Source organism: Microtus oregoni, unplaced genomic scaffold (assembly GCF_018167655.1).
Source record: "Microtus oregoni isolate MIOR12 unplaced genomic scaffold, Mior012 000060F_ref0000265, whole genome shotgun sequence".
In the NCBI taxonomy this organism is placed as follows: domain Eukaryota; kingdom Metazoa; phylum Chordata; class Mammalia; order Rodentia; family Cricetidae; genus Microtus; species Microtus oregoni.
Genome location: NW_024543870.1, coordinates 7,026,285 through 7,053,353, shown reverse-complemented (window position 1 = coordinate 7,053,353; position 27,069 = coordinate 7,026,285). Strand labels below are relative to the sequence as shown.

At 42.4% G+C, this 27,069-nt stretch overlaps 1 protein-coding gene across 5 annotated transcripts in view; it reads left to right on the top strand.

Moving 5' to 3' along the window:
• Positions 1 to 14,407: 14,407 nt before the first annotated feature.
• The window catches only part of Cerkl (ceramide kinase like), a 126,821-nt gene continuing 114,159 nt past the window's right edge, over positions 14,408 to 27,069 (top strand). For all 5 annotated transcript variants that reach the window (XR_005973241.1, XR_005973242.1, XR_005973243.1 and 2 more), the window contains exons 1-2: positions 14,408 to 14,516; positions 17,297 to 17,924. Coding sequence is in view for 1 of the 5 variants with exons in the window: in XM_041639798.1 (XP_041495732.1) it covers positions 17,729 to 17,924 (196 nt within the window). In the remaining 4 variants the exon portion in view is untranslated. The remainder of the gene's footprint in view (positions 14,517 to 17,296; positions 17,925 to 27,069) is intronic.

The following is a 27,069-nucleotide window of genomic DNA, read 5'->3' as shown; positions in this document are numbered from 1 at the left end:
CAATTGTTTTGTTTCTCCCAAAAGTGGTTTTTAAAGGATACAGTTGTACCCAGGGGGATCGGCTTCTGCATTTGCTGAGTTAACAATGCCCAGCACTAGTTGGAAAAGTCCCCTTGCTTAGGGAGTCATCACTTCTTCATAGGTAATAGAGCTAGTTACCCTTTCAGTCTCTGGAATACTGGGCAGCATAGGAAACTGGACAAACAATTGTGCTTTTTCTTTGCATTTCTTTAGCTTTGGGTAGACTCTTATTTTTTTTGCCCACGTGTTTGTTACCATTTGTGAAATTATTGTTTCTTTTATTTTTAAGGTGGATTTACTTAGTTATTAGCCAGAAACACACAAATGCCTTAGTTTAATTTGTTTAAACTAATTTAATTAGTTTAATTGTTTGTTTAGACTTTTAAAACAAACAATTTGCATATTTTCTTAGGGTTCTATTACCTGTAAATTTTCCTGAACTCAATAGTTTTCTTTCAAAACAGTGATATAATTTCAAAACTTATCTGATATTGTAGGGAAATTAATTAATTAAAAGATCCACAGAAAATGTGGCCGTTTCTAATTGCTCTATAAGTGTCTTGAGATGAGTTCAATAATTTTTCCACAGAAGTGTTAGTGATTTTTTTGTACATAAGAATATACTCTTTGTGTTCTGTTTCAGGAAGGTATATTGCTCCCCAGTCTCCTTTGCAGCCCTAGTATTTTGAATTTTGATTTCGTAAACACATACACACACACTCCCCACGACTTAACATCTTTCCATTGGTAAGTCAACTTAAAAAATTGTCTGTCATTTCCTTTCCCATGAGAAATGACTGGCAGTCTGGATTCCTAGGGAGTAACATTTTGGCAGTTGTGCCCTGGCTCTACTGTGGTTCTCTGATTACTGTCTTTAGTAACTCCATTGTTCCTGCTCTCATTGGGAGGCCCCCTTGGATGCCTACCTCCCTTCCCGACCATGTTCCTTTCATCTCCTCATTGGTGATTTAAGGGTTCCAGAAAGCTGACCTCGTTTAGCAAGCTGCTCCAGAAAAATGTGGGTAATCTAATGGACAGGAACAATTAGCCACCGTAACAACACTGCCAATGGGGTTGCATCATGCTGCAACAGCAGCAGTAAGGGACATTGCAACGTTCAAAAAATGAGTGTAATCTAACATACATCGTTTACACATGTTTTCCATCAGCCTTCATCACACACAGAAATACATTTACGTTGGCCCCAACTTTATCCCACATACAGCAATCTCTTTCCAAGTGAATCAGAGCAGTTCTTTAGGAATCAAGCTGTTGCTTCCCCTATCCTGGCTTCTTCTCCCATTCTGACTTTGAGAGACATAATGCTGGTATTTTAATACTTCCTGCCTGCCAGCACAGGAAACCATGAAGTGAACATTCAGGTCTGATCTGATCTATTAAGCAGCTCAGTTTCACCTGTAATTAAAATTAGACATCTCCATGTAAACTAAAAACTGTTGCTATAGTGAACAGAAGAACCCAGAGCAGAGCTTTGAGAACCTGGACACTTAAAACAGAAAGGAACGAAAGCTAGACTCTGGGTTTTGCTAAAGGTAGAAACGAAGGATGAAGGTTCCGTTTCATTCTTTTTGTCTTTCATTTTGTGTTTATAATTTCACTCTAAAGCATAGGGATTCTTTCAGTCAGTCGGGGAGTAGCTCACATGCCACCATCTTTTATTCAAAGGCAGGCACAGATGTTCCTTCTGCAGGGGAGGTTTTAATTTATGAAAATGATATTGTTTATGCATGAATGAACTACATGCACTCTGCATAACACACAGCACTTCCATCTGATGAGAGAAATACCACCGAACCAGCGCCAATGTCAGAAACATCTTCTGCACATCTACTTACTTAAATGTTTAATGAATATTTGGAAGGCCTTTTCAAACCATAAGACATCTTTTAAATTATCTCCCTCATTTCTTTTATGAATTATTAACCATATTTTAAAGAGGCTTTTACAGTTTTTACATTTGGTTAGTTCTTATGTGGAGTGGATAAGAAAACAGTTTGCTTGGTGAAGACCAGTCAAAACAGAAAGAGAAAGAAAGAATTCTGATAGCCTTGACTGTATCCAGGAAAAAAATAATCCTTACGGTTTTACTGTGGGCTGCTTGTTCAGTGTTTGAGTTCTGTGTTCCTTTTGAGCAATTGCTGTTCCCACCATTGAAAATGCTTATATCTTTCAATGTTAACACTCCTAGAGGAGTTATCCCTAGAAGAAGCTGGCATTTGAGTTGAAAGATTATTTCAGAGTTGGAGACAAAGTTTGGTTAAATAGTTTAACTAGTATATAATTCCAATTGAATAGGATGACTCCATAAAACTTAGATTTCATTTATATCAATTTCGATTTTATATAATATCCTGTATCTATTTTAGCCATTAAAAAGATAATTACCTAGGACTTTTCATGAAAGATCACATTTTCAAGCTAGCTTACTAATTTTTATGCTTATAATATATTGCAGGAAAATAACATTGCAGTAAAATTTTAAATAGTATAATTTATTGATGAAAACATCAGTATGTTTTCACCATTTGAATGTCTATATAAGTTCCTATAAAACTGATGCATCTTCTGCAAGATGTCTAAATTTTGCAATTACTGAAATGATATCTGGATCATTAGCTAACAGTTTGAACCGAGCTGTTTTAGTTCTATAATTATATGAGAAATTTAAAGTGAAAATAACTATTAAACAATTAATAAAACCAGGTTTCAAAAACAGAGTGATTTTGTTCTAATGGGAAATAGAAAATGAAAATAACAGAGCTGTTTTTGAAGTTACATTAAATCTCTCTTCATTGCTTTTTTTTATGCATCCATCATCTCCTATTTCCTGAAAATTGTTTCAATAAAAATTTCAGTCTGAGTATCCATGAAAAAAATCCAAGAGTCAATGTAACATCTTTTTGGGCACCAGGACTGAGAACTCACATCGTCATTGCAAAGAGGCACTGGAGTCAGATGAGCAGTGATTTGTATGGTGGCATCACCACTGGCTCCTGGCCAGGCAGTATGTTTCAGAGGACACCATTGTCAGGAACCGCGCGGCTAGAAGTCTGCACTGTCTGCACTCAGAAGTTGAGACGCTATGCCTTCTTACGTCAGGAAGAATTCTGTGCTGGCAATTGACTCATGCACTCTCTCCCTCATACACTAACCCTTGTTCAAATGGCTCTGATGGAATTAACAGTGTAGCCAAGCTAGTGGCACTGAGAAGGCCACAGTCCCTGGGGAGTTCTGAATAAATTGTTAATTTACCAATGCCTTGAAATGCAGAATGTTATGTTAATGATGGACTAAATCTTTAGATACATTAAGTGTGCATTTGGCCAAGTACATACTATTGCCAAACTAATTTAGGGATCTACAATTTAAAAGGATATTGACAGTAACCGTTTCTATAAGCCTCCAGATTTGAAACAATCCAAAGTGATAGGTCCAATGAAAATAATATTGAGAAAAGAGTAAAATATACTCATCTAGTCTATTTGAGGAATTGGTGTCATTGGTAGTAAAAGTCAAAGCCAACACTGATGTAGACTTCCTGATTAAGGATAACGCATCAGGAAGATGGCCGCGCAAACTAGGTCAGTGTTCAGTGCTTTTTGTTCATTTGTACCCGAGATCATCATAACTGACTTGTGTCTTAAATTACAGATGGGAAATAGCAGGAAACTCCCAGGAAGTTGGCCACCCACACTAGGTCAGTGTTCAGTGCTTTTTGTTCATTTGTACCTGGGATCATCATAATTGTCTTGGGTCTTAAATTACAAATGGGAACTAGCAGGAAACTTCCATGTCTGGTATTTGTGTTTGAAACTTTTTGTCTTTAGGTTCTCATTTAAAGCTACTCCCTCAAACATTTTTGACATTCATCTAATGTAGCCAACACCTTCAATTGTACCCAAAGTACTTGCTTACATCATTCCCTCCTTTATTTGCTGGAGTGTTGCTCTATGCAGTAATATCTATTTGCTTGTTAAGGTTAGTCTAAACTACCTGTCTCGTTGTCCATACAACAGACTTTTCCAGATCTGGATGGAGCTTTCTATTGTTCCCTTGCTGCCATTATCACAGTGCCGTAAATCAATCCACCGAAAACGGTATCTACCAAAAGCGAGGCTCATCCCCACGAACATTGATTCTATACAAGAGAACAATTGCAACAGATCTCTTAGACTGTGCGAGTTTCTCTTCCCGTTGATAATCAGAAATCCTGAGCTAGCAGTTCTCTTTTCTTTCTTATTTATTGATTGATTCATTCATTTATTTTTGTACCGTTTGGTTCAATGTAATTGGGGACTTGGATGAAAAGATTAAAGTATGATAGACTGTCTTCAGACCAGGTTTTCCCTTTTACAGATTCAGCATTCTCTTGAATTCATTCCACCCCTTTCTCTCCTATTCATCACTCTTCTGAGCATTCCTATTATTCTATATTTAGGGCTGTATAAAATTATACCAAAGTTTAATCTCTCCTTTAAATTGGTCAGTTTATAAACTTAGCACATCACTGTTATTCCTGTAGTGTTCTCTCGGTGATGTCAGATAAGGTCACAGTGACGTCAATGGACGGGTTTCATAGTACTTAAGGGAGCTGTTAATTACTTTCCACTGGTGTCCTTAACAACTGTAGAGCTTGTCTGCTCACAGGAGGGAATGGTAGAAGTATAATCTCCTGTGGGTGTGGAGTACATGACTAAGCAATGCTCAACCCAACAATGGACAAAATAACAGGTAGAAGCAGAATGGGGACAGCAAGCGCTGTTAACACTGACAAGACCATTGGTATCCTGTATGACAAATGATAACAAATAATATTAATTCCAGATACATATAATTTGTAATAAATTCTTAATGGTGACATTCAAAACATTCTTTTTCCTAAAGTAGTTTCTGAATAAAGCCAAGGTTGCTTCTATTCATATTTTGAATGTGAACATGAGAGCTTTTGGTTAAAGGGTATCTATTCCAATGTACTCTGACTCTTAACTGTTGAGCAAAGAAAGCTTTACTTCCTAATGGACTAGCGGTACATTTATCTTTACATTTCTTGTCTGTCTGTCTGCCTAGTTATTTATGTTTATTTACCTACATACCTATCTTCCCACAGATGATTAGGGTATAAGATGAAACTTGAGATGAAGTCACCCTGATTGGGGTGGGCCCCAGATGCAATCATTAACATCCTTGTAAAAGGACAGAATATACAGACACACAGCACACAGAGGTAACAGCAGACGAAGAGAAAGACAGAGATCTGAGCCATGTATTTATGATCTAGAGGATTGTGGGGACCTTGACCCATGCTAATTACTAGAAGACTACCTCTGAATCTCTAGGAAGGAAACAGCCCTACCAGTACCTTATTTCAGACATTGGTCATCAGCACAATGGCACATTGCAATTGTTTAAGATCCTTGGTTTGTGGTACTTTGTTATAATAGCCCTATGAAGCCAAAACACAAAAATAAAATCTGCTTCAAATTGGTACTGAACATACGAAAGTGTAGAAAAGTTAATAGTTACCTTGAAAATGTCACAGTGAGCATCCAGATGCATGTCTGTCACCACCAGAATATTTTAGCTAGGACTGTTTTATTTTTTAATAGGATGGCAAAGACTAACTATTTAGTAATTACCTGGATTATATAAAAGTTGTAGGGGGTTTTATTTACATGAATGAACTTGAACATAACATTTTATTTAATGGAGGGTGACTTAAAAATTCCCAGTGCCATATTTTATATAAAGTATCAGATATCAGCTATTACATAATCTTCTTATGAAAATGTTTATTCCTGGGACAGCAGGGATTCTACTAAACAAAACCTCTGCAGAAATGTCACACGTACATAGTTAAAAAAAAAACCTCATCTAACACACAATTTTGTGGCCTTTTTTATTTTTTTAAAGCTTGTGGTCCTCATGAATTTAAGTGCCATTGCTTTTCAAAGTTCTGCCTGTGTTTTTCAGGGCTATTTAAGGTCGTTACTCAGTTATCAACTTTAAGCTCGAAGCCCGAATGTGAGATGCAGTTATGGAGCGCTCCTCACTGGGTGATGTGGTTGTCCTTATTGCTCTGAACACAAGGCAGTGAGCTGTCCTTGCCATCTCTACTGCTACCTCTCCTCCTCCTCCCCCACCCTTCTACTTCTTCCCTTCCTCCTCCTCCTCTTCCTGCTCTTCTTGATAGTCACTTAAAAGTGTGACTGTTCTATACATCTGGAATTCATGTTTTGTTTTTGTTTGTTGCTTTTAGAGACAGGGTCTCCTTATGTCGCCCTAGTTGGCCTAGAACTTTTTTTTATGTAGGAGGCATGGAGGCTCTTGTACTCACAGAGAAACACTGGGGGAAACAGGAATGTTAAACACGGAGGGTTGTCTCTTCAGGTGGAGAGATGTATAGCCTGTTTTCTGCCTACAAGTCTGGGAATGAAAGTGGTTCATAACCTGGTGACTTTGAGCTATCTGTATGAGCAAGACTACACCAGACTGTCCCCCAGACCCTTACATGTATTCAAGCTAGAGACCTCATCATTATGGAAGATATCATGTGTAGTTTACAGAGATTTTAGATGCAATCATGTCTTAAGCTTTACTGTGCACACATAATTGAGTTAATTATCACCAGAAAACTTTTTTTCCCAAATTGTGTTTTGATTATATATTTCTGAAATAAATTACCCAGTGTCAGACAAGAGGCTACTGAGTCTTGCTAAAGCTGACAGCTTTCTTGCCTCAAATGAATTGTTGCTCTCAGGGCTGTGGTTTCTGCAGAGAGCCCCACAGCTTTGTAAACCATGCTTGCCTTGAATTCAGAGACATCCTTGCCTCTACCGCCTGAGTGCCAGGATTAAGGATGTGCGCTGCCACAATTGAAACCTCTGATTTTGGAGTTGGTTCTTCATGTTAGAGTTCTTTCTAGTTTCCTGCTCCGTACTTATACTATTGAGTATTGTTTTAGGCCACTGGAGAAATTTAAACTCGAATCAAATCCTAACTCTCCCCCTTCCTATTGTTGACGGATAAAGAGGTTAGACTTTGTGAGTGAAACGTACAGAAGACTCCATTAGGCCTCTGGTAATGGGGAAAACCAAGGGCAGCAGTTAAGCCAGGGCTTCAAGCCCACCACACCTGTGCTCTGTCAGAGACCTCTATCTCTACTCCTTTTTACTCTATTTTGAGATAAACTTTTACTAAGTTGCTCTAGCTGGCATTAAATTTTCTCTGTAGACTAGGCAGCTCTCCAACTTGTGATTATCTGGTCTATCTTCATAGTAATTGAAGGGTTTCAAGATCTCCACCCCCATGCCTGGCTGAAAACCCCCTTTTTCTTTGATTATTATTGTTATATATTTATACACATGTGTGTACAATATGAAAATACAACCTGCTAAGCCATATTGTTGTCTGTGTATATATGATTCAGGGCTGACCGTTTTGTATTGTATGATGACCAATAAGGAAGTTTGTCTGTGGGAGAGCCTAATTCTCTCTCTCTCTCTCTCTCTCTCTCTCTCTCTCTCTCTCTCTCTCTCTCAGCAGTTGCCTGTAGGCCTTTGCCTGAGGGTTGGGCCCTGATATTTCCCCCTATTTGTATGCATTTATCTGCCACTCAGAAACAAAAATTACACGGCAGACTTAGAATTAGAAAGACAATTTAGCTTTACATCCTGCTTCCTGACTCAATTTTAAAAGCCCAGGATGAACACCCGGGTAACGAAAGGTTACATGGGAAGAGATGCAGGCCTGTCTTCCTAAAACCCAGCAACCCCACTGGACAAGGAAGGCACGCGAGTCCATCACGGATGTTTTGCAGCCAAATACCGGTGTATTCGATTAACAATCCATGGGGCAGTGCCACACTGCTGGGTTCAGCCAACTTGCAGAATCACGAGAAATAAAAAATTGCCATGGTTTTAAATCGAAATGCTTGGAGGTTGGTATCCAACATAGAAAATATGCAACCTGAGGGAATGAGAGCCCCGGGGACTGGCGGGGGCCCCCTCAGTCATTGCCTATCTCTGTGGTCATGGGTTTTATCAACTGGACAACCTTGGACACATCTGGGAAGCCAGAATCTCTATTGAGGAATTACCTCCATTGGATTGGCCTGTGTGCATGCTTGTCCCCACAGACATTTTGTTGATTGCTCTTGGCAATCAACTCTTGGCAGGTTGTTCTGGGAGGTGTGAGAAGAGCAAGAGATCTTCTCCTTGGTCAGTAGATCACTCTCCTTGTTCTCTGCTTCATTGCCTGCCTCCCAGTTTCTGCCCCGAGTTCCTGCCTTAGCTTTCTTCAGTGGTAAACTGTGATCTGGAAATATGAGCCAAATATATCCTTCCCTCCTCGTGCTGGTCTTGATCATCTCTTTACCACAGGTCTAGAAAGCAACCTAGGAAAATCTCCAATTTCTTTCTGTATATGGGAAGCTTTCATTTCCCACCTGAAAGCTACAGACTCATTTCCCCATCTCCCACGGCCCAGCTCTATTGCCCGATGCTAATTTGTAGTACCTGAAAAGCAATGTGATTTTGAAAAATACTTTCTTCTCAGAGAGAATATGGGAGGAAGAAGGAAGGGGGCTGGCTCGAGGAAAACCTTCCTTTCTCTCGTTCATTTCTTGTTCTTGGACACATCCATGGAGAGCATTAGATATCAGCACCTTAGGAACCACTTTGATGCCGCCAGTATGGAGTCCTGGCTGCTTTGTGAAGACGGCAAATAGAACATCACAAAGCCCTTATTTCATAATGGCATCATCAACACAGGTGACACAGCAACCTTCTGACTCTGGACCACTTGATAAAATACCTTTTATGCAAGAACTACAATCTCACTTTAAAACTGGTGCACGTTCAGTTGTCTAAGTTGGATATATTGGCAGATATCCAAAAGGAGGAGAGCTAATGAAGTAAGATCGAAAGCCATCTCGTTCAGCACAAACCCTGCTGCCTATGGGTAACAAGCCAGGAAACAAGTAGCTATTTTCAACAGTGAGAAGGGACACGGAGATTTTTTTTTCTTTTTTCATTTAGTACAGCCAATGAAGGGAGGTTTGTGGTTGTAACTGCCTGCCTTACTTGTGTGCCTGGCTATACGTAATCTGAGATTCTGTAGTGCAGCCTTGCCAGCAGTGGCTGTGAGGAGCTTCAAATTCTCCGCTCAGTGGAAGCTGTACTTTACAAATGTCAGAACCACCTTAGAGAGGATTTTAAAGCACTTGAGAGAAGGGAAAGCAGATCCAGCCTTCCTCGCTCTGTTGCTCCGTTACTGCCCACCGCGGCACCTGGTATCGACACCGGGTATCACTGTGCGATGTGTACTAGAATGGAGTTGAGCAATTCATTTGCAACAGTTTCAATCTGAGGGGAGAGTGGGAACCTGGCACACTGAGAAAAATGTGACATTCTGACGTGGTGGGATTCTAGGAGTTGTTCTATTTTTCTCGGCATTTGTTGTAGGGACATATGGCTCTCTACCTTGTGGGCATCAGGAGCCACAGTGCCAAGAACGTTCTGACAAAATGTCCACTCAGCATGAGAAGGAAACATTCCCCATGATATCTTGACAATGGGCCCATAGAGCATCAGGAGCAACTGAGAGGTGGACACGACCCAAACTGACCTCCCAATGCATGCTGATGTGCAGAAATAAATACTGGCTTCTGTCATGAATCCTCCTGTCATTCCTATTCATGAGGCACAGTACATTTAGTAAGATCAGAAATTAAAGTAGAACTTAAGTTGATTCATTTATTGGCACAGTCAACCTAATTATTGAACATTTGTTATATCAAAACATTATTATTAGTGGTATTAGTATTAGTATTACATGTATGCAGTGTGTGTGTGTGTGTGTGTGTGTGTGTGTGTGTGTGTGTGTGTACAGGGTGTATGCATCAGAGGACAGTTCCAGGAGTCAGTTTTCAACTCCCGCCCTGTTGAGGGATGGTTTCTCTTCATTCTGCTGCTGTACTACATACTGAAGTCTAGTTGGTCCACAAGCTTCTGGACAATTCTCTGGACTTAGCTTCTCATATCAGCACAGGAGTGCATGCTGCTGCACCTGATGTTTTTACGTTTGTTCTGGGGATATAAACTCAGGTCACCAGGGGTGTGTATGCAGCAAATGTTTTTACTCACTGAACCATCTCCTCCACCCTAAAAGCATTATTTTCAGCACAGGAGATAGATGCATAAATAAACAAACTAGGTCACCGAGAGTTAAGGTAGCAATATGATAGAAGAATGTGGAGAAAGAGACATACAAAGATTTCAAACATGAGCTATGGCCAATGCCCTTGGCTGCCTGCCAAAACATGAAGGTAAGATCCTATTGCTGGGGATACCACAAACTTTGGAGATACAAGTTTTAAAGAAATGGAGCTGGCATTGACCTGAAGCCTGACCTTTGAGTACAAGCTCTAATAGTGTCAATAGCTGTTATTCAAGCTAGAGAGAGAAAGAGAAGAGAGAGAGAGAGAGAGAGAGAGAGAGAGAGAGAGAGAGGAGACAGAGAGAGAGGAAAGAGAGAGAGAGAGAGAGAGAGGAAAGAGAGAGAGAGAGAGAGAGAGAGAGGAGAGAGGAGAGAGAGAGAGGAGAGAGAGAGAGAGAGAGAGAGAGAGAGAGAGAGAGAGAGAATTTGGTGATCCTGCCCGGCTGTAAAGCTTAGGAGTCACAACCATGACTGGACTGGTAAGATGTCTCTAATGGGGCAATAAGGGCACTTTTATCCTGGGGATTAACCAACAGATGTCTAATCATACTTTAGACCTGCTTAACAGGAGCAAATTCATACTTGTTGCTGTAAGCCCAGCTAACTACCCATGTCTGGCATGGTCATAGACTCCAGAAGAGAACCTACTACAGCCAGCTTCCTAAACCAGTACAATTTCTAACTGCTTTCTAAGAACTCATTCTTTTACCAATGTATAAGGGTAGCTCTCACCTCTCATCAAAGAAAGCTCTTTTTGCAAGAAATAGACACTATTACCAAGACACAACAGGTCAAAATGCAGAGAATGAATGACTGGTTATGGGGAGGGCACCCAATTGATACATTTGTGATACCATCTGCACAGCTAAAGCACAGGGTAAATCTTGGAAAAGAGGAGGGGAAGATTGTAAGAGCCAGAGCCCCAGGACACCGGTCTCCTGGATGTGACAGGGGAGCTGCACACAGGAAATCTCAATACTAGGGTCATACAAACAACACCTGCCGCCTAACATCAGCTGAAATGCCAAGGCGGAAAGAGGAAAGTCCCACAGCCCCATCCTTGATAGTGTCTCAGGCGGTCAGTGTAGACGAGGAAGGGGGAATTGGTTTACCGCAGGGATGAGCAATTGTGTTTACTATAGCAGAATATTTATGCTTGTAATATATATAGTCATTATCATTTGTTTTATTCTATAAGTAGCCTATGAAATTCTGTCATTTTTATCTAAATTAATACCCCTTTAACATACAAATAAATATTTAAATTAAAAAAATTCTTTGATGATTACTCATCTGGGTGTTTGCCATTTTGTAATCTTTAGCCTTACAGATGTTGTTCACTGGAATGGTAACTTTTGGTGTTCTGTCATTTGGGATTATGATTCATATTTATAATATACTAATGCATTAAAATCTGATTTCAAAAGTCTTTTAGGAAGCATCCTGCATATTTCTTTCTTTGCTATGATTATTTATGGGGTACTTGTTTCCAGAGCTTTGAATAGGAAGAATGCTAATCCAACAGTCACTTGGTTGTTTATATCCAGAAAGATTTGGTTATAGATGTCTTAGAAGTCTAATTGGAAGACCATGAAATATCTCTAATATCAATAAAGTATTTTCTTGGGTTGGAGCAATGTCTTAGAGGTTAAGAACACGTACTGTCTTACAGAGGACATCAGCTTGTTTCCCATCAGCTCTGCCCAGTGGCTCCCAATCACCGGCAACTCCAGCTCAAGGGGACCTAACACCCTCTCCTGGACTCACACTTTCACAAACACACAAAACAAAACAAGAAATAAACCTTAATAATAATATTTTCAGGAGGACCCTAAGTATGTTCTGAGAACAAAATACCCCAGTTTATAAGAGAGGCGAGGCGAACTCCAGGGCCATAGGCCACAGGAACAGCCTGCATAAGTCTGGACTGCTTCCCAAAGTGTCAGATGGAGACAGATGACTCCATTGCCAACAGAGACACCACAATGGGGCAGGGGACAAGGAGCTTTTTTTTTTGTGGGGACCAACTGCAATGGCTCTGAACCCTGGCCAGTGAACAGTCAATTCTGTGCCAGTCCCTCAATCTCCCAAAATTTGTGAGTTTCAAAATTTTGCTGACAAAGGATTGAGTGAGTTTAATTCATTGGGTAATAATTTTTTAAGAGTGGACATTGGAAACAGGACCTATGTAACCCCTGTGATCTCATTCCTGCTGACCTCCTCCAGCTTCACCATCTGTGGTGGTTCGTGTATGTGTGTGTGTGTGTATGCACATATGTGTGTCCCTGTGTGTGTGCCTATGTGTGTATGTCTGTGTGTGCATATATGCACATATGTATGTCTGTGTGTGTGTGAATGTGGGTGTGTCTGTATGTATGCACATATGTGTCTGTGTGTGCATGGTTCAGGGTGTGTCTGCCATATGTGTGCACATATGTGTGTCTGTGTGTGTGGTTGTGACTATATGTATGCATATGTGTATATGCACGTGTGTGTGTATGTGTGTATGCATGTGTGTGTGTTCATCTTGAAACAAGTTGGAATCATGTCAGGTGAGGGAAGGCACTTGAGGAATGGCTTCCATCAGATTGGCCTGTGGGTGTGTCCATAGGGGTATATTCTTGTTTGATGTGAGAAGGCCCAGGCAAATATTGGCAATGCCATCCCTGGGTCCTGGGGTGTAGAAGAAAGGTGACTGAATGTGAGCCTGGAGAGCAGGCCAGGAAGCAGCATTCCTCCATGACGTCAATTCTTGCCTCCAGGTTCCTCCCTCAGTTTTCCACTGGAGTTCCCTTCATGATGGATTCTAAACTGTAAGTGGAAATAAACTTGTTCCTTCCCAAGTTGGTTTGGTCATTGTAGTGGTTTGAAATAGGTGTTCCTGATAGGTTTTGGCCATTTGTTATCCCCGGTTAGTGGCTGTCTGGGGAAGCTTAGGAGGTGTGGTCTTGCAGCAAGGAGTGTATCCCTGTGGACAGGCTTTGAGATTTGAGAAGCCTGATTCATTTCTAGTTCTCACTGCTTCCTGTGTGATGCTCCAGGTGTGAGTTCCCAGCTGTTCCAGCTGCTGCCGTCTTCCACCTCTAATCTGCGGTTATGGACTCTAACCCTTGGGATCTGTAAGCCCCACATAAACCCTTCTGTAAGCTGCTCTGGTTGTGGTGTTTTATGGCATCAATAAGAAAGTAACTAATATGGCCCCGGGTTTTATCACAGCAATGGAAAGCAATCTGGGACATGGGTCATGTTTTCCTGCTCTGTCCTTCATGGCCCTCAAATAAGCCAAGTGTCTTGTCTCCCAGGGATTCTTCTCTGCTATTTATGCTACACAGAACACTTTTTAAGGGGGCTGTCGCATAATTACCACCCCATTCTACTGTGCACAGTTTTGAACTAGGCGGTGTTGTTGCTGGCTTCTTCAGGAATGAAGGTAGAGACCATTAGCCTACTTCAAAAGTCAAGTCATCTTTAGGAACTAAGAGAACAAGTTTTTGATACTTTAGACTCCTTGTTACAAAAGTTGAAGGAGTTCATTAACCCTTCCAGATATTCACTGAGCATGCACCTTATACTAGGAGCTATGCTAAACGTTGGGGACTCGGTGGTGGACAAGTTAGTTGCTCCGCCATCAAGGAGCTCATTTCCCACTGCAACAAGGGGATGTCTATCAAGTAATTATACTGCAGCCCTGACACTAAGTGAGTGAGGAAGTTAGACAATGCATGAAGAAGTAAATATAGGACAGTGTATAACAGGTAACAGTAACTTCTTTAAAGACAAATAGAGGACAATAAGGTAGATTAACAACAGCCTACAGCCTTGTGGATCTCAATCGCCAGAGCCTGCTGAATACATTGTTTCACACATCAAAAGTGACTTTGTGGATGTCATTGAGCTAAGGATTACCTAGGCGATTCTCATGGGATCACACCCTTTCTTTTAAGAGGGCCAGAGTAGGCTCAAAGTCAGGCAAAGGAAAGAGATCCATGAATGGAAACAGAAAGATTGTGCAACTACTGGTTTGGAAGATGAAAGAAAGGGCAGAGCCCAGAAGCACAGCACAGCTCTAGGAGCTGGAAGGGTCATAAAATAAGTACTCCCCAAGAAAAATGGGAGGTTCACTGACACCTCAATTTTCTTTTGGATTTAGACAGATCTTCATGTACCCATGCTGATCTTGACCTCATTATATGGTCAAAGAAAATCCTGACTTTTGACTCCCCTTCCTCCACTTCCTTGCTTGAGACCTGGAGTTACAGGTAGGTCCCATCATATCCCATTTATGTGGCTTTTGTCTCTGTGCATGTTAGTGCACACACAGGAGGTCAGAGGACAGGTGTGAGTCAGAAGGGTGAAGTGCACAGGATTTGTAGTGAGTTGAGAGGGAGGCATGAGACAAAGGATAAAAAGGAAAGGGTGGAGGTAGCCTGCTCCAATACCCCCATCCCATTGATAGGACTCTGTAAGCTACCAGTTCCACTCCACCCCCGAACCCTCCTATCCCCTGTGACCTCAGAGGAACCCTGAAGCATAGGCTGTAATTGCACAGAAGGGACCAAGAGAGAAACTCTGAAGCACAGGCTGTGACTGCACAGAGTGGATCAAGGAGCGGGCCAAGAGAGACCTCAGTGGCTCCCAGAGACACAGACAGCAACAGTACAGAGCAGACCAAGAACAGTTCCCAAAGTCACAGCCAGCCATTGCAAGGATTGGACCAAGAGGCAAAGACACTGCCGGCACCAGTGGAAAAAGAGGTGGGTAGGTGCCAATGCAAAATTCATTCAACAACCTAAAAAGCAAGATGGCAACACCAGAACCCAGGGGTCACACAACAGGAAGACTTGGTCATCCTAACCCAGAAGAAACAGAGGAAGATGATTTTAAATGCAACTTTATGAGGATGATGAAGACCTTTAAAGAAGAAATGAAAAATTCCCTTAAAGAAATGGAGGAAAAGACAAACAAAACGTGGAAGAAATCAAATAAAACTAAGAAAAGACAATCAAACCGGTAAAGCAAAGATTTCAAACAGTTCAAGACTTGAGAACTGATATAGAGGCAATAAAGAAAACACAAGCAGAGGGAATTCTGGATATGGGAAATCTGGGTAAATGAATAGGAACTGCGGAGGCAAGCATGACCAACATACAAGAGATGCAAGAGAGAATCTCAGGTGTTGACGATACCATAGAGGAAATAGATTTATCAGTCAAAGAAAACATAAAATCAAACAAATTCTTAACATCCAGGAAATCTGGGACACAATAGAAAGACCAAATCTATGAATAATAGGGATAGTAGAAGAACTCCAGATCAAAGGCACAGAAAATATATTCAACAAAAAAATCACAAAAGAAAACCTTGCCAACCTAAAGAAGGATATCCCTATGAAGGTATAAGAAGCTGGGCTACACTAGATTGATCCAGACTCAAAGAGAAACAGAGTCAGGTGGTGGTGGCTCACACCTCAATCCCAGCTTGGGAGAGGTAGACACAGAAAGTGATAAGGCTAGGCAGAGAAAGGAATATAAGATAGGAGGAGTCAAGCCGTCAGACGCAGTGTGGAGATATAGTCAGAGGATTTGTAGAGACTGGATTTCCCCTTCAGTCTGGGCATTTGTAGAGGTAAGAACTTCTCTAGTGGCTGGCTGCTCTGCTTCTCTGATCTTCAGCTTTAACCCTTATAGCTATCTCTGGGTTTTTATTATTAAGAACAGTTAGAATTCGTACTACCCAGGAAGGCTGAGCATTTGCCTTCAGTGCCTTGGACCTAAGTCCCTGCAGGCCTGGCATGTTGGAGATTATGTTTGGAAAAGATTTGGCAACAGCAAACAGTTTGAGCTTTGAGACCAGAAAAACACTCCTGTGCAGTGCACAATGCCTGTCTGACAAGGGACTGGAGGTTGAAACAAACAAAAGACACACAGAGAGACAGGGACACGGATCTCTAGTCACTGGTAAGAAGCCCTTTATTCAATAGCACCACGGAGGCTCATATACCCAACAGTCAGGTGGGCCAACAGGTGAAAACCTCATCCTCTGATCCTCAAGGCCAAGACAGCACGTGCCCGTGAAGCAGAGCTGGTAAACAACTTTGACACAGCTTTCAGTAACTCAGATCAGAAGGAAAGTGAAGATCTCTAGCAGGGAAGAGCAGCTGGACTCCAAATGGTCCCAACACTCCTGCAACTAGGTCTTCTGACCAAGTCTGACCAGAACAGAGTGCGGATTGGCTGCCTTGGGGTGAATGGAATCTTCTGGAGAGCCTGGCTTTAAGTCCTCCTTCGGCACCTAACTTCCCCTACACCACAGCACTGTGAAGATCTTGTAAATCCCTCTTTAGCGCCCAGTCCGCTCTTACTTTCTGGTTGAGAGTCTCAGTCCTGAACAAAAACTGGATTTACACGTGGAACTGTGTGTGAAATCTGGATGCCATCCCTGAAGATAGCAATTTAAGCGTCTTTAAAAGTTGTCAAGACAACTGGATTAAACAGCAAAACACTCCTAGGTAACTGAAATATGCAATCACAGCGGAGAGCCGGCCCTAGTGGCAGAAGGAAGCTACAGGTGAACACAGAGGCCTCACTGCTGAACAGTGGCCGTGTTTCACTGAACACGCCCTGCTCTTTGCGGTTTCTCAAAGACAGCAAAAGCAGTGTCAGATGCAGGCACAGCCAAGGCTGAAGAGGGGGCATCTGGGGAAAGGCTCTGAATAGCTACACTACACCAGGGGTGTGCTTGCTCTTAATAGTAACTTTGTAAGATGCACGTTTGTCTGAGCAAATCAGGAGTTTGTGGATACTCCTAGGCAGAGACACAGACATAGTCATAGAGGCAACGTAGCTCCTGGGCGAATCTCCGAGGAGAACCCTGGTAAGGTGGACCGAGCCTGCCACACTGAAACTCTTGTGTCTCGTGGCCAGCTAGTTCTTCAATACCCAATAAGTAGATTCTTAGAGATACAGATTTTCTTTCTTTTTCTTTTTCCTCTCTTTCTCTCTCTCTCCTTCCTTTCCTCCCTTTTTTCTTCTTTTGACAGTTTTACTATGTAACCGGCAAGCCTGAAACTCAGAAGTCGGCCTGCCTCTGCCTCCTGAGCGCTAGTACTAAACTAGGCCTAAGAACTTGCCCTCTATTTAAGAAAGAACCAGGTGATGCCTACCAAGCCAGTTTGGAACCTGCACTCTATTTAACAAGGACCAGGCCAGGCAATGCCTACCAAGCCAATTTGGAGAATGCTCACAGCCTAGGAACTCCTACTGGGCAACTATGGCCTAGGGAGCACACTGGAGGCCCAGAGCACGGGGAAACTCCAGCGGCCCCGCCCTCCCGCCCCGCCTCCCTGCGTGCTCCCTGCACGGTTGCCCGGGCAGCACGGGACGCGGCCCAGACAGACGCTGTGGACACTCTTCTTCCCAAAAGGCTTCCTGGGGTCCCCAGCTTCGCCCCACGTCCCCAGGTCCCCAGCGCTATGTTCCGGGGGAAGCGCGGGAGCCGGGTGGGCGCCCTGGAGGAGAAGACTCCCTTCGCGTCCCCGCAGCTCCCAGAGGCGGTGTCTGAGCGGGTTCTGCTTCGGGGCATCTTCGAGATCCAGAGGGAAAGCTGTGATGTGGTGCTGGGCCAGAAAACCCTGCGGTGGTGGCGCATCCAGCCAGAGCTCCCAGCGGGTGAGTGGCGAGCCCCCCAATATTCCCTTGCCCCCTGTACTTCGCAGCCACCATGTCCTCCTGCCTCCTCCCTGACACAGAAACCCAGCTGACTTTCAGCCTCCAGGCCTCCTGGTGTGTGTGTGTGGGGGGTGGGGGGGGGTGGTTGCAAACCTGGAAGTTGCAGTTCACCTTCTACTTGTAACAAGTTTTGAAGCCCGATTTTTAATGAATTTCTGAAGAATATCGCATCGCAGATTTTTTTTTCTATTTACTTAAACTTACCGTCTTAAAGGTTTTAATTAGAAAACACGATGCTGCAATTTGCAGTTAGAAATATTTCAAGTCACCAGTTAGAGGTGCCTTTGAGAAGAGTGGAATGTGGTTTACAGCCTATTTTAACTAACTACGTGATTATAAAATTAAAAACGGCTGATTCCTCCTGCCCCTGAGCGAAAACTCCTGGTACTACTGTTTGTCATAGAAAGGTAAAGCCATTGTTTAAAGTTTCAAAAGTTCAAAAGTCTAACAAACTGAAACCATCATCAGGGCCCAGCATAAGCCTGGAGTGTGAATTCCAGCCTAGCAACATACGCAGTGACATTCACTTCAGTAAAGCTTCTTTGGGCTTTAAGTAAAATGTTTTCACGTGTTTTGAAAACCCAAGATGAAGTATTATCCTGAACCTTTGAAATTACAAGCGAGGCGCCGGGTTGTGGACTCTTCCCTTTAGTCTGTAAGTCAGCCTGGGTTAGGGGATGTAAATGTTTATAACTAGAATTTGGATTAGCCCAGGGAACCAATTTAACCTACAAGCCAAGAGCATTCAGACTGTGCAGGGAGACCTTGGGTAGGTTGGGCCTGCAGCGCAGAGGCAAACCGTGGCGGAGAAATGCTGTTCTCTAGCAGTGGTGATTTAGGAAAAATAGGTTTAATTAGCACTCCTGGTAATAGAATTTGAAAGCTCTCTTGACAGTTTTATTGCTCCGAAGTTTGCAAATGCTTATTCTGTTTAATTTTGCCCTCAGACCCTTCGGTTTTCTTTCCCTCCCTTTGAGCACGCTTGTTGTCTTTGCAATTAACACCTGGTATTTAACACACCTTGAGCTTCTAATATTGGCTCTTCAGAAGCCTGCCTTTTTCATTTGTCCAGCAGCTCAAGAGGCATTCTACTAAACGCAGTGGGGTGCAATGGGGTGCAATGGGGTGCAGCAGTGTCGACGGGAGTGATGAGAAATGAGCGAAGGAGCTCCAGAGCAGGGGAAAGTCTGTACCCACGCTAGCACACTTAGGAGGACATGGTGTTGAGGTGTGTGGTGGAGGAGGCCTTGGCTGTTGTCGCTTGGCAGGTATCTGGCTGGCATCCCAAGGCAGGACTGGGTGATGAGGTCTCTGAATAATATTACAGGGTGTAGATGAGCTGATATCAGAGCATTCAACTTTTAAGCTTGTAGTATCTTAGCAGTTTCATTGATGGAACAAAGTACTATGTGGCCTTCCCCATATTGTCCATCTTGAGTGCGATGAACAAAGACACTAATGTATTTTTCTGGAGGTCAGCACTGCCGGAATTAGGACAAATTGACGGTCTTTTTGGCAGGGAAGGCGAGTGACCACAAAGATTGCTGTTCCCTTCCTGGACTCGAAGCTGATTTAGAGGGACCACTGTGTTATCCTCTGTAGAGATGAGGTTTGTGAGGCCCTACTGATGATGGAGGTGGGGGTCTTAGACTCACCAGCACATAATTTGGGCCTTTTGTCTTTAAACAAAGAAATGTCTTCCATTTAGTTTATTAGGTCTTGTTAAGGATGATATTAGCCCTGTGAGCAGTTCTTCCCTTACAGGTTAAATGGTTTGCTATTTAGTGCTCAGATATGTTGATGAATGTTTCGAAGACACAACCCAAGGATTAGTGTCTTTGCCTGAAACCTAAATGCATGACCCCAAGGGCTGGGACTGTGACCAAAATACATGACCCCAAAGGCTGGAACTGTGACCAAAATACATGACCCCAAAGGTTGGGACTGTGACCAGTCACTCATCCCCCAAACGTGAAGTAAACAATATTTTGTGAGGTGATCTAATGTGGGTGTCCTCTTGAAGAATTTACTGTGCTTGAAGGAAAGAGATCTGCTTATAACCGGGAAGTTAGCATAAAGGACTGATTAGCTGTTTACGTCCCTACATCCCAAATAATCAGGGGAGAGGCAGGAAAATTGAGTTTAATGATATTTCATAAGGATTTGCAGTATTATCAGAAATCAGGATGTTAAGTGAGGGTCTGGAGTGTAGCTCAGTGGTAGAGAGGATTGCTGATTGCCTGGGGTGTGTGAGATACTGAGCTCAGTTCCTATACCCCTCTGAAGAATAGAGACTCCTTCCTTGTGTCTTTTAGGTTTGGTGCTTCTTGGCATTCCTTGTCTTGTGGGTTCCATAGCTCCACGTCTTCACATGGACTGACATTGTCTCCATGTCTTCCCTCCCATTCTTGTAAGGTCAGTTGGTGTCATAGGTCAAAGTCACCCAAACTTAGGATAATCTCTTAGCTGAATTGCAGTGGCATACTATTTCCCAGTATGGATCTAACCGAGGTTCTAACAAGATCTGAATTTTGAGGAGACAATTCACTCACTAAATTTATGTTATATATTGGAAAGACATCCTATGTCAAAGGAATAAATTAAGAGTGAAAAATGAAAGGTTGTTGCCTAGGCATAATAACTGGTAAGCAACAGTCAAGAGTGTAATAGAATATGGCTAACGTCAACAGAGGCCTGAGGACAAGAAATTCCGGTTTAATTAAGTAGAAAATATAAAGGTCTTCTTGTTTTTCTTTCTTCTAGAATTATTTCACAGCATCTCTCGCACACGGCTTCTCACTGATGATGGTCTCCCCCATCCCTACTGAAACTGCCCACCTTAGGACTCTTCCGTGTTAACGACTGGTTTCTATTCCCATCATGTGTGCTTATCCATGGCTGTACATCTCTCAAGGCCACCACTGAAGTCTCTCTTCGGGTTAAGGAAGGATGCTGTCTCCTCGTTTTTAGGCATTAGCCTTCCTTTTCAAGACTTGCCCTTCCCTACAGCCCATGGTCTGGGTCCTCAAAGATTCCCTCTCTCTGTTTCCCTACCTCCTTTTCTCTTTGTCTAATGATCTTCTCGATCTTCTCAATGAATGGCATCATACAACTCCTCTGAATTACCACTGACTTATCCCTCAACTCTGCTCTCTTTCTTTTGCTGAAAGTGTCCAGGAAAATGTTAGATGCAATTTCTGATCGTTCAATCCAATGGGAAATTCCAGTCCTTCTCTTTATGAATTTATCCTTCCTATGACCGTAACTCCATTGGCTTGATGCCAAAAGCACCTAGCTCTTTAGTTTCACTGGGGACTTCATTCTACATACTTTGGTGTTCCCAAGGAGTTTGCTCTATTGTGACTCTACATATGCTTTCCAGCCAGTGTAGCCCATGCATATTCCAACTGTTCGGAATATCAAAACTGTATGTACTAATTGCCCCAAAGTAGCTTTGTGGATGTCTTTGATATTTGATCAACTGCTGTTGTTTGACAGAGCTGGTGTCAGGACCATTCCTAGTTTGAGACACCCACTGGAACACATTTCTGATGGACAAAGAGGGGGATTACTGCATTTCTGAAGGTCAAATAAGATGTGAGCCCAGAAAGAACTATTGGGGCTAATAATAAAAACAGTAGGGGGTGCTATACTTAGGTCAAGGGACAAAGTGAAAGGCCTGAGTTTAGAGACCATGTGGATAAAGCCACTATGCTGTACCTTTTCCTTAACCGGATTCACTTCCACTACAGCAAAGGGAGTTAGGATTCACTTACCTTAGGGTGATGTCTGTGCCCAAGGTCAGCATCCTTAGGCAGAAGGAGGATGGGCACTTGCTGCCATTCACATGATGTGGCTCTTTAAGTACAGTGTAATTGAAGAATGACAGAGTCCAGATCTGGAGAAAGGAAGACAGAAATCTGTTTTCTTTACTCTCAGCATCCTGGCAAGTACCAGATGCACAGACATTCACTGGGTGAACAAGTCTGTGACTGACTGCTGACTGCATAAGCTTCGGTTTTATCTGGTGCCTTGCACCATGATACATATTGCTAAGTAGCAATTCCTCATCATCCATAGGAGGACTGTCACCTCCCTTCTCCACTTTAAGAATCAAAACTCTTAGCCAGGCTATGGTGGTGCACACCTTTAATCCCAGCACTTGGGAGACTGAGACAGGCAGATCTCTGAGTTTGAGGTCAGCCTGATATACATAGCAAGTTCCAGGGTAGTCAGGAATACTCAGAGAAACCCTGTCTCAAAAAAGAAAAATAAATGAACTGGAACTCTATAAAAAAATGTTCTGAAGCGCATCTCCAATGTGTAACTGGAGGTGGAGTTTCCCTGTGTCACAGCAGTCACGCCCAAATAACCAGATCGAGTCTTATTATTAATTACAAATGCTTGAACGATAGCTCAGGCTTATTACTATCTCTTACAACTTAAATTAACCCATTTCTCTATTCACTACATTCTGCTATGTGTGTGGTGTTACCTCTCTTTCATCTTGCACCTCCTGTTTCCTCTGTTTCTGGCGACTCCTCTGAGTCCACCCTTCTTGCCAGTATTCTCTCTGCCCCCCAAATCTAATTTAACAATGAGAACAACACATTTTGACAGTGTACAGAAGGATTATTCCACAGCATATATAGCACATAAAAGCAAAAGTTTCTTTTTAAGTTTTATTTATTATGTATACAGTGTTCTCAGAGCTCTGCCTGCAGGCCAGAAGAGGGCACCAGATCTCATTACAGATGGTTGTGAGCCACCATGTGGTTGCTGGGAATTGAACTCAGGACCTTTGGAAGAGCAAGCAGTGTTCTTAACCACTGAGCCATCTCTCCAGCCCCAAAAGTTTCTTGGTTAGAGTGATAAGTCTGTCTTCTTGGCTTCCACTTTGCCTAATGGTACCATGTTTGTTTCTTTGAAAACCCACTGAGTAGGGAATGGGCTAGGAGACGCTCTAACATAGCAAAAGGTCTAGGTGATACACACCTGTCTGGCTCTGCATCTTTATTTCTCAGTGTGGTCCTCAGACTTCAGAACCGTGTTATAGGTGAGATGACAGAGATAGAGCCCCATAGACTAACTTTTTCATGTAACCCCTGCTACCCAGAGTTAGCTTCCTCTGCTCTTCTTTCAATGCTTCCATGTTTACACTCATTAAAACTAATGAAGATTCATTATATATTTTCCCCCATTCTCATTAGGCATTTGGGCTTCATATACTGAAACATGAATAACCATTTTATTCTCATCAGAAGACAAGTTCCTTGCACGTCTTTATATTATTTCCAGATTTCTAACGTAAGAGTCAGTGTTGCCGTATTTTTTGCTGTGGGAGTCTAGCAGGGAGTTTCTGTTTTGTTCAGCTTCAGGGTTATAAAGACCAGAAATCTAGCACTGTCATATAAACTATATAGATCATAAAGCATTATCCATTTCAGAGAATGATTTTTATTTATTGCTGCAATGGTTCTTAATGATCTTCTGATTAGACCTGCAAATTGTGACTGCCTTACTTGTGGATCATAGATGGGTTTATTCCTGTTGGTAGAAGGTAGTTGACAAGGTAGTTGTCTGTGGAATAAGGCGAGATTTCTGAGACCAAATGTAAATTTTGGTCACATAAACCTGAGACCTGAACTCTGCCAAGACAGAGCAGGTCAGGGGCAAAGCCCAGTCTAGGCAGTTCTCCATGTGGTGGCAGGACAGGGTGTACGGTGCCGAGATTCACAGAGAAGCTCAGAAAGATGTGGACAGGTACAGCTGCCATTTACCTGTTTACAGCTCAACTTTTACTGAATTTGTTATTTGGCTATTTCCTATGTGCATTCTGGTTATTGTGGTCTCATATCTTGTCAAATGTCTCTCTCCTACCTAAAATATAAGCATTGAATTCTTGAGGCCCATGGAATTTTGCCGGGATCGTTAGTGCGATCGAGTTTTCATCTATCCCCTGAAGCCTGGGGGGCTCCTCAGATACTGCACAATTAGAGACGTGACTGTTCCTCTCTCAGAATCCATCAGTAGACAGTAGCTCACTGGGAGGGGTAGAGCTCTACAGGCCTCTCGTGGACCTGTGATGAACTGTGATAACCTAGTCCTTTTGTAGACATAGTGCATAGAGTCAAAACTGCCGAATTCATCTGTCTTATTCTATGACTGATCGCCTATGCTGTTACTAGTGCAAATGTTTCCACTGTTCAATGTTTTCAATAGTAATGATTGCCTATTGCACTGTTTGCTGTCTCAGCCAGCGACACACTCCTAGGAGCATGTGTTTGTCATGTGGCGATCTTGAGTTTGGAGCGTTAGATTGGAGCAGAAGGTGCAAGACTTTGTACATCCCAAGCAAGAAGGTATTTTATTGTCCTTTGTGACCTGATGTTATATCATTACGGCAAAACAAAAGTGACTGATAGAGAAAGCGAGGAGCGTGGGGGCATTGGGCTGGATAAAGCTTGGTTGTACTTCCTTTACAAACGATGGATTTAGGGATCTCCCTTGCACGTGTCCATAGCTCCCATGTTTCTCATGCTGGGAACGTGTCTCCTCTGTCGTTTCTCATTGCTCTGAGACTTCTGGGTGAACAGAAAAGGATGACCCACACCTGTGCCCATATATGGCCATCTAAAAGAAAACTTTCCCAAAGCAAGTCTCACCATTGGGCTGTGAAGGTCACTCAGATTTTCAGTATATGTGGTGAGCTGTAATAAAATTACACCAGATTCACAGTGCACTAAAATCACCACCTTGGCGTGTGTGAATTCATTATCAGAGCCCTACACTTCTGTTTGCATGTGTGGTATAGAGTGTTAGGCTTGGATACAGAAGGCTGTTAGGTCTTAACTCTGGAACTTGCAAGTGTGAAAATGACTTAGACAAATCAGCTAAGCCAGCTGAGTGATAGTTTACTCCCCTGCAAAATGAAGGATTTGCATTGTACCAACGTCTCCAAAGACCACCAGTTCTGTTCACCTGAGAAGCTGTAGTCTAAAGAATAGAAACCAGGGCATTTTTGTCCAACAAAATAAAGTAAGGGTTGAAAGGCCAGTGTGTGTAGGCTTTTGGTGTGTGTGGAGAAACTTTTATTTTTATGGCAGAAACTTTGTAGCAGAGTGAATTTCTCATTAGAAGAACCATGTGGGAAACAGGAAGCCCTTCACTTCCCCAGCACCAGGGCGTGATGAGAAATAGGCCAGGGCTCCCCCACAGACATTGTCTGCCAGCCAATGTCACATATTAGACAGAAGGGACATCTTAGCCCATCTTAATTTTGCTTTATTATCACGTGATCTCTCCCAAACTTCTGAACAGACTCTATAATTATGTTAACATTAAAATATTATGTTTCAATCATTTTTATAGAAAATGAGGGTTTCGGCTTTTAATTTTGATTCTCAATTCTATTTTTACACATTTACTACCTCTGACATAATCTAAAGTCGTTTTCTTTAAAAAAAAAAATAATTACCACCACAGCTCTGAGCTCAGCTGAATTAGATCAGTGACCAGTAAAATCCAGGAAACCAGGCTTCATAACAGAGACTTGAAAGGATCTCTTGTTATGAGCCAAAGTGATTTTCTCCATCTACAAGTTGATACAAACACATTTACTTACTGGGAACTTAGCAGCAAGAAAGTAATGTAGAAAAATATGAAAGCAAAAAAAAGTTTTGTTTTTTTTTTTCAGAAATGATTATTGTGAAGACAAGGGGAGTTGCTGATCACTTGAGACTCTGCTAAGCGGGACATATTCTAAGCATTAATCTGCCTAAGCTGTTTGGGAACAGATGTAAGCGAAATAGATACCCAGAGCTCTGCTGTGTACATCCAAACTGAGACATCTGTCAGAGGGTCGTGTGGTCACAAATAATGGAAGCAGGGGCTAACCCCCAAAATGACCTGTTCCTCGTGTGAATTAGGGAAGCGGTAATTAGTAAGACTTGAGGCTTTGAGTCGTCATCCTACACATTAACAAGAAAATCCCCTGCTGTGGGATGTTCCAAAGTGATCAGACTTGAAGGAATTCTTAAAAGACATCGGATATGAAGTTTCAACTTTAGGTAGTAACTGTATTTTACCCTGTTAATAAAAGTTTTTCAAGTGTCTGTCGTGTAAAAATTACCCAAGGTCTTTGTTTTTAAGATAGGATGGTCTTCATCATAAGCAGACAAACAATAACAACTTATCACAAACAGTGACTTCTCCATTGTGGGACTGCCGGTCAGACCTTGTGGGATGCTGTCTTTTAAATCGGCCCCACCCCCTGCCGGCAGCTGTCTGAGCAGCAGAGCCATGCTAGAGTGCGGAACAAAAGTGGAAGTGAGGTTGAATTTGAATTTACAGAAGTCTAACACATGAAGAGGCGGGAGGCAAGTGCAGTAGATAACGCCACAATAAAACAGAGGACAGAAATGTTCATTTTCTGAGCTAGGGATTTGGCTCAGGGAGCAAATGCTTGCGAGGTCCTGGGTTCAGTCCCTAGTACTGCTAAGAACAAAGGAAAAAGCTTTCTATCTTCTCAGGATGTAATTTTAATGTGTATTTTTACTCAGGAAGGCATAATTTTCAAAATGTTCGTCCCAGCACAGGATGGAGAGAGTCATGCCATTTGAGTGGCTGGTTAATGAGGAAAGCAACTGAGTGCCAGGCTGGGGATGGTGGGACTCAGGAGGCCAAGGCAGAGGAGCTCAAGCTCCAAACTCAAATCAGAAGCAATAACAAACAAACAAAAATGAACAATTTTAAACCTGGAAATCCTAAAGCGGCAGCTAATTTAAACTATTTTGAGTCCACACGGCAGCTTTTGTTACTTGTGGGTTAATAGCTAGTGATAGAGGACACAACCGTTGTACTATTCACCACAGTCATGTGCTTCGTGTCTGAACTGAAATTTGACAGTCATCTATCTGCTACTGATCTGAAATGGCCAGCATCCGGTCTGACCTTGTGATGTTCTGTGGACTCGTGCTTATTCCAAAGGATGAGGAGACCACGTGGTCCCATCCAAAGACAACACTTTCAGACTTAACCTGTTTTGTTCTCCCTTTTCCTCCCCCTTCTCTTTACTCCTGTGGAC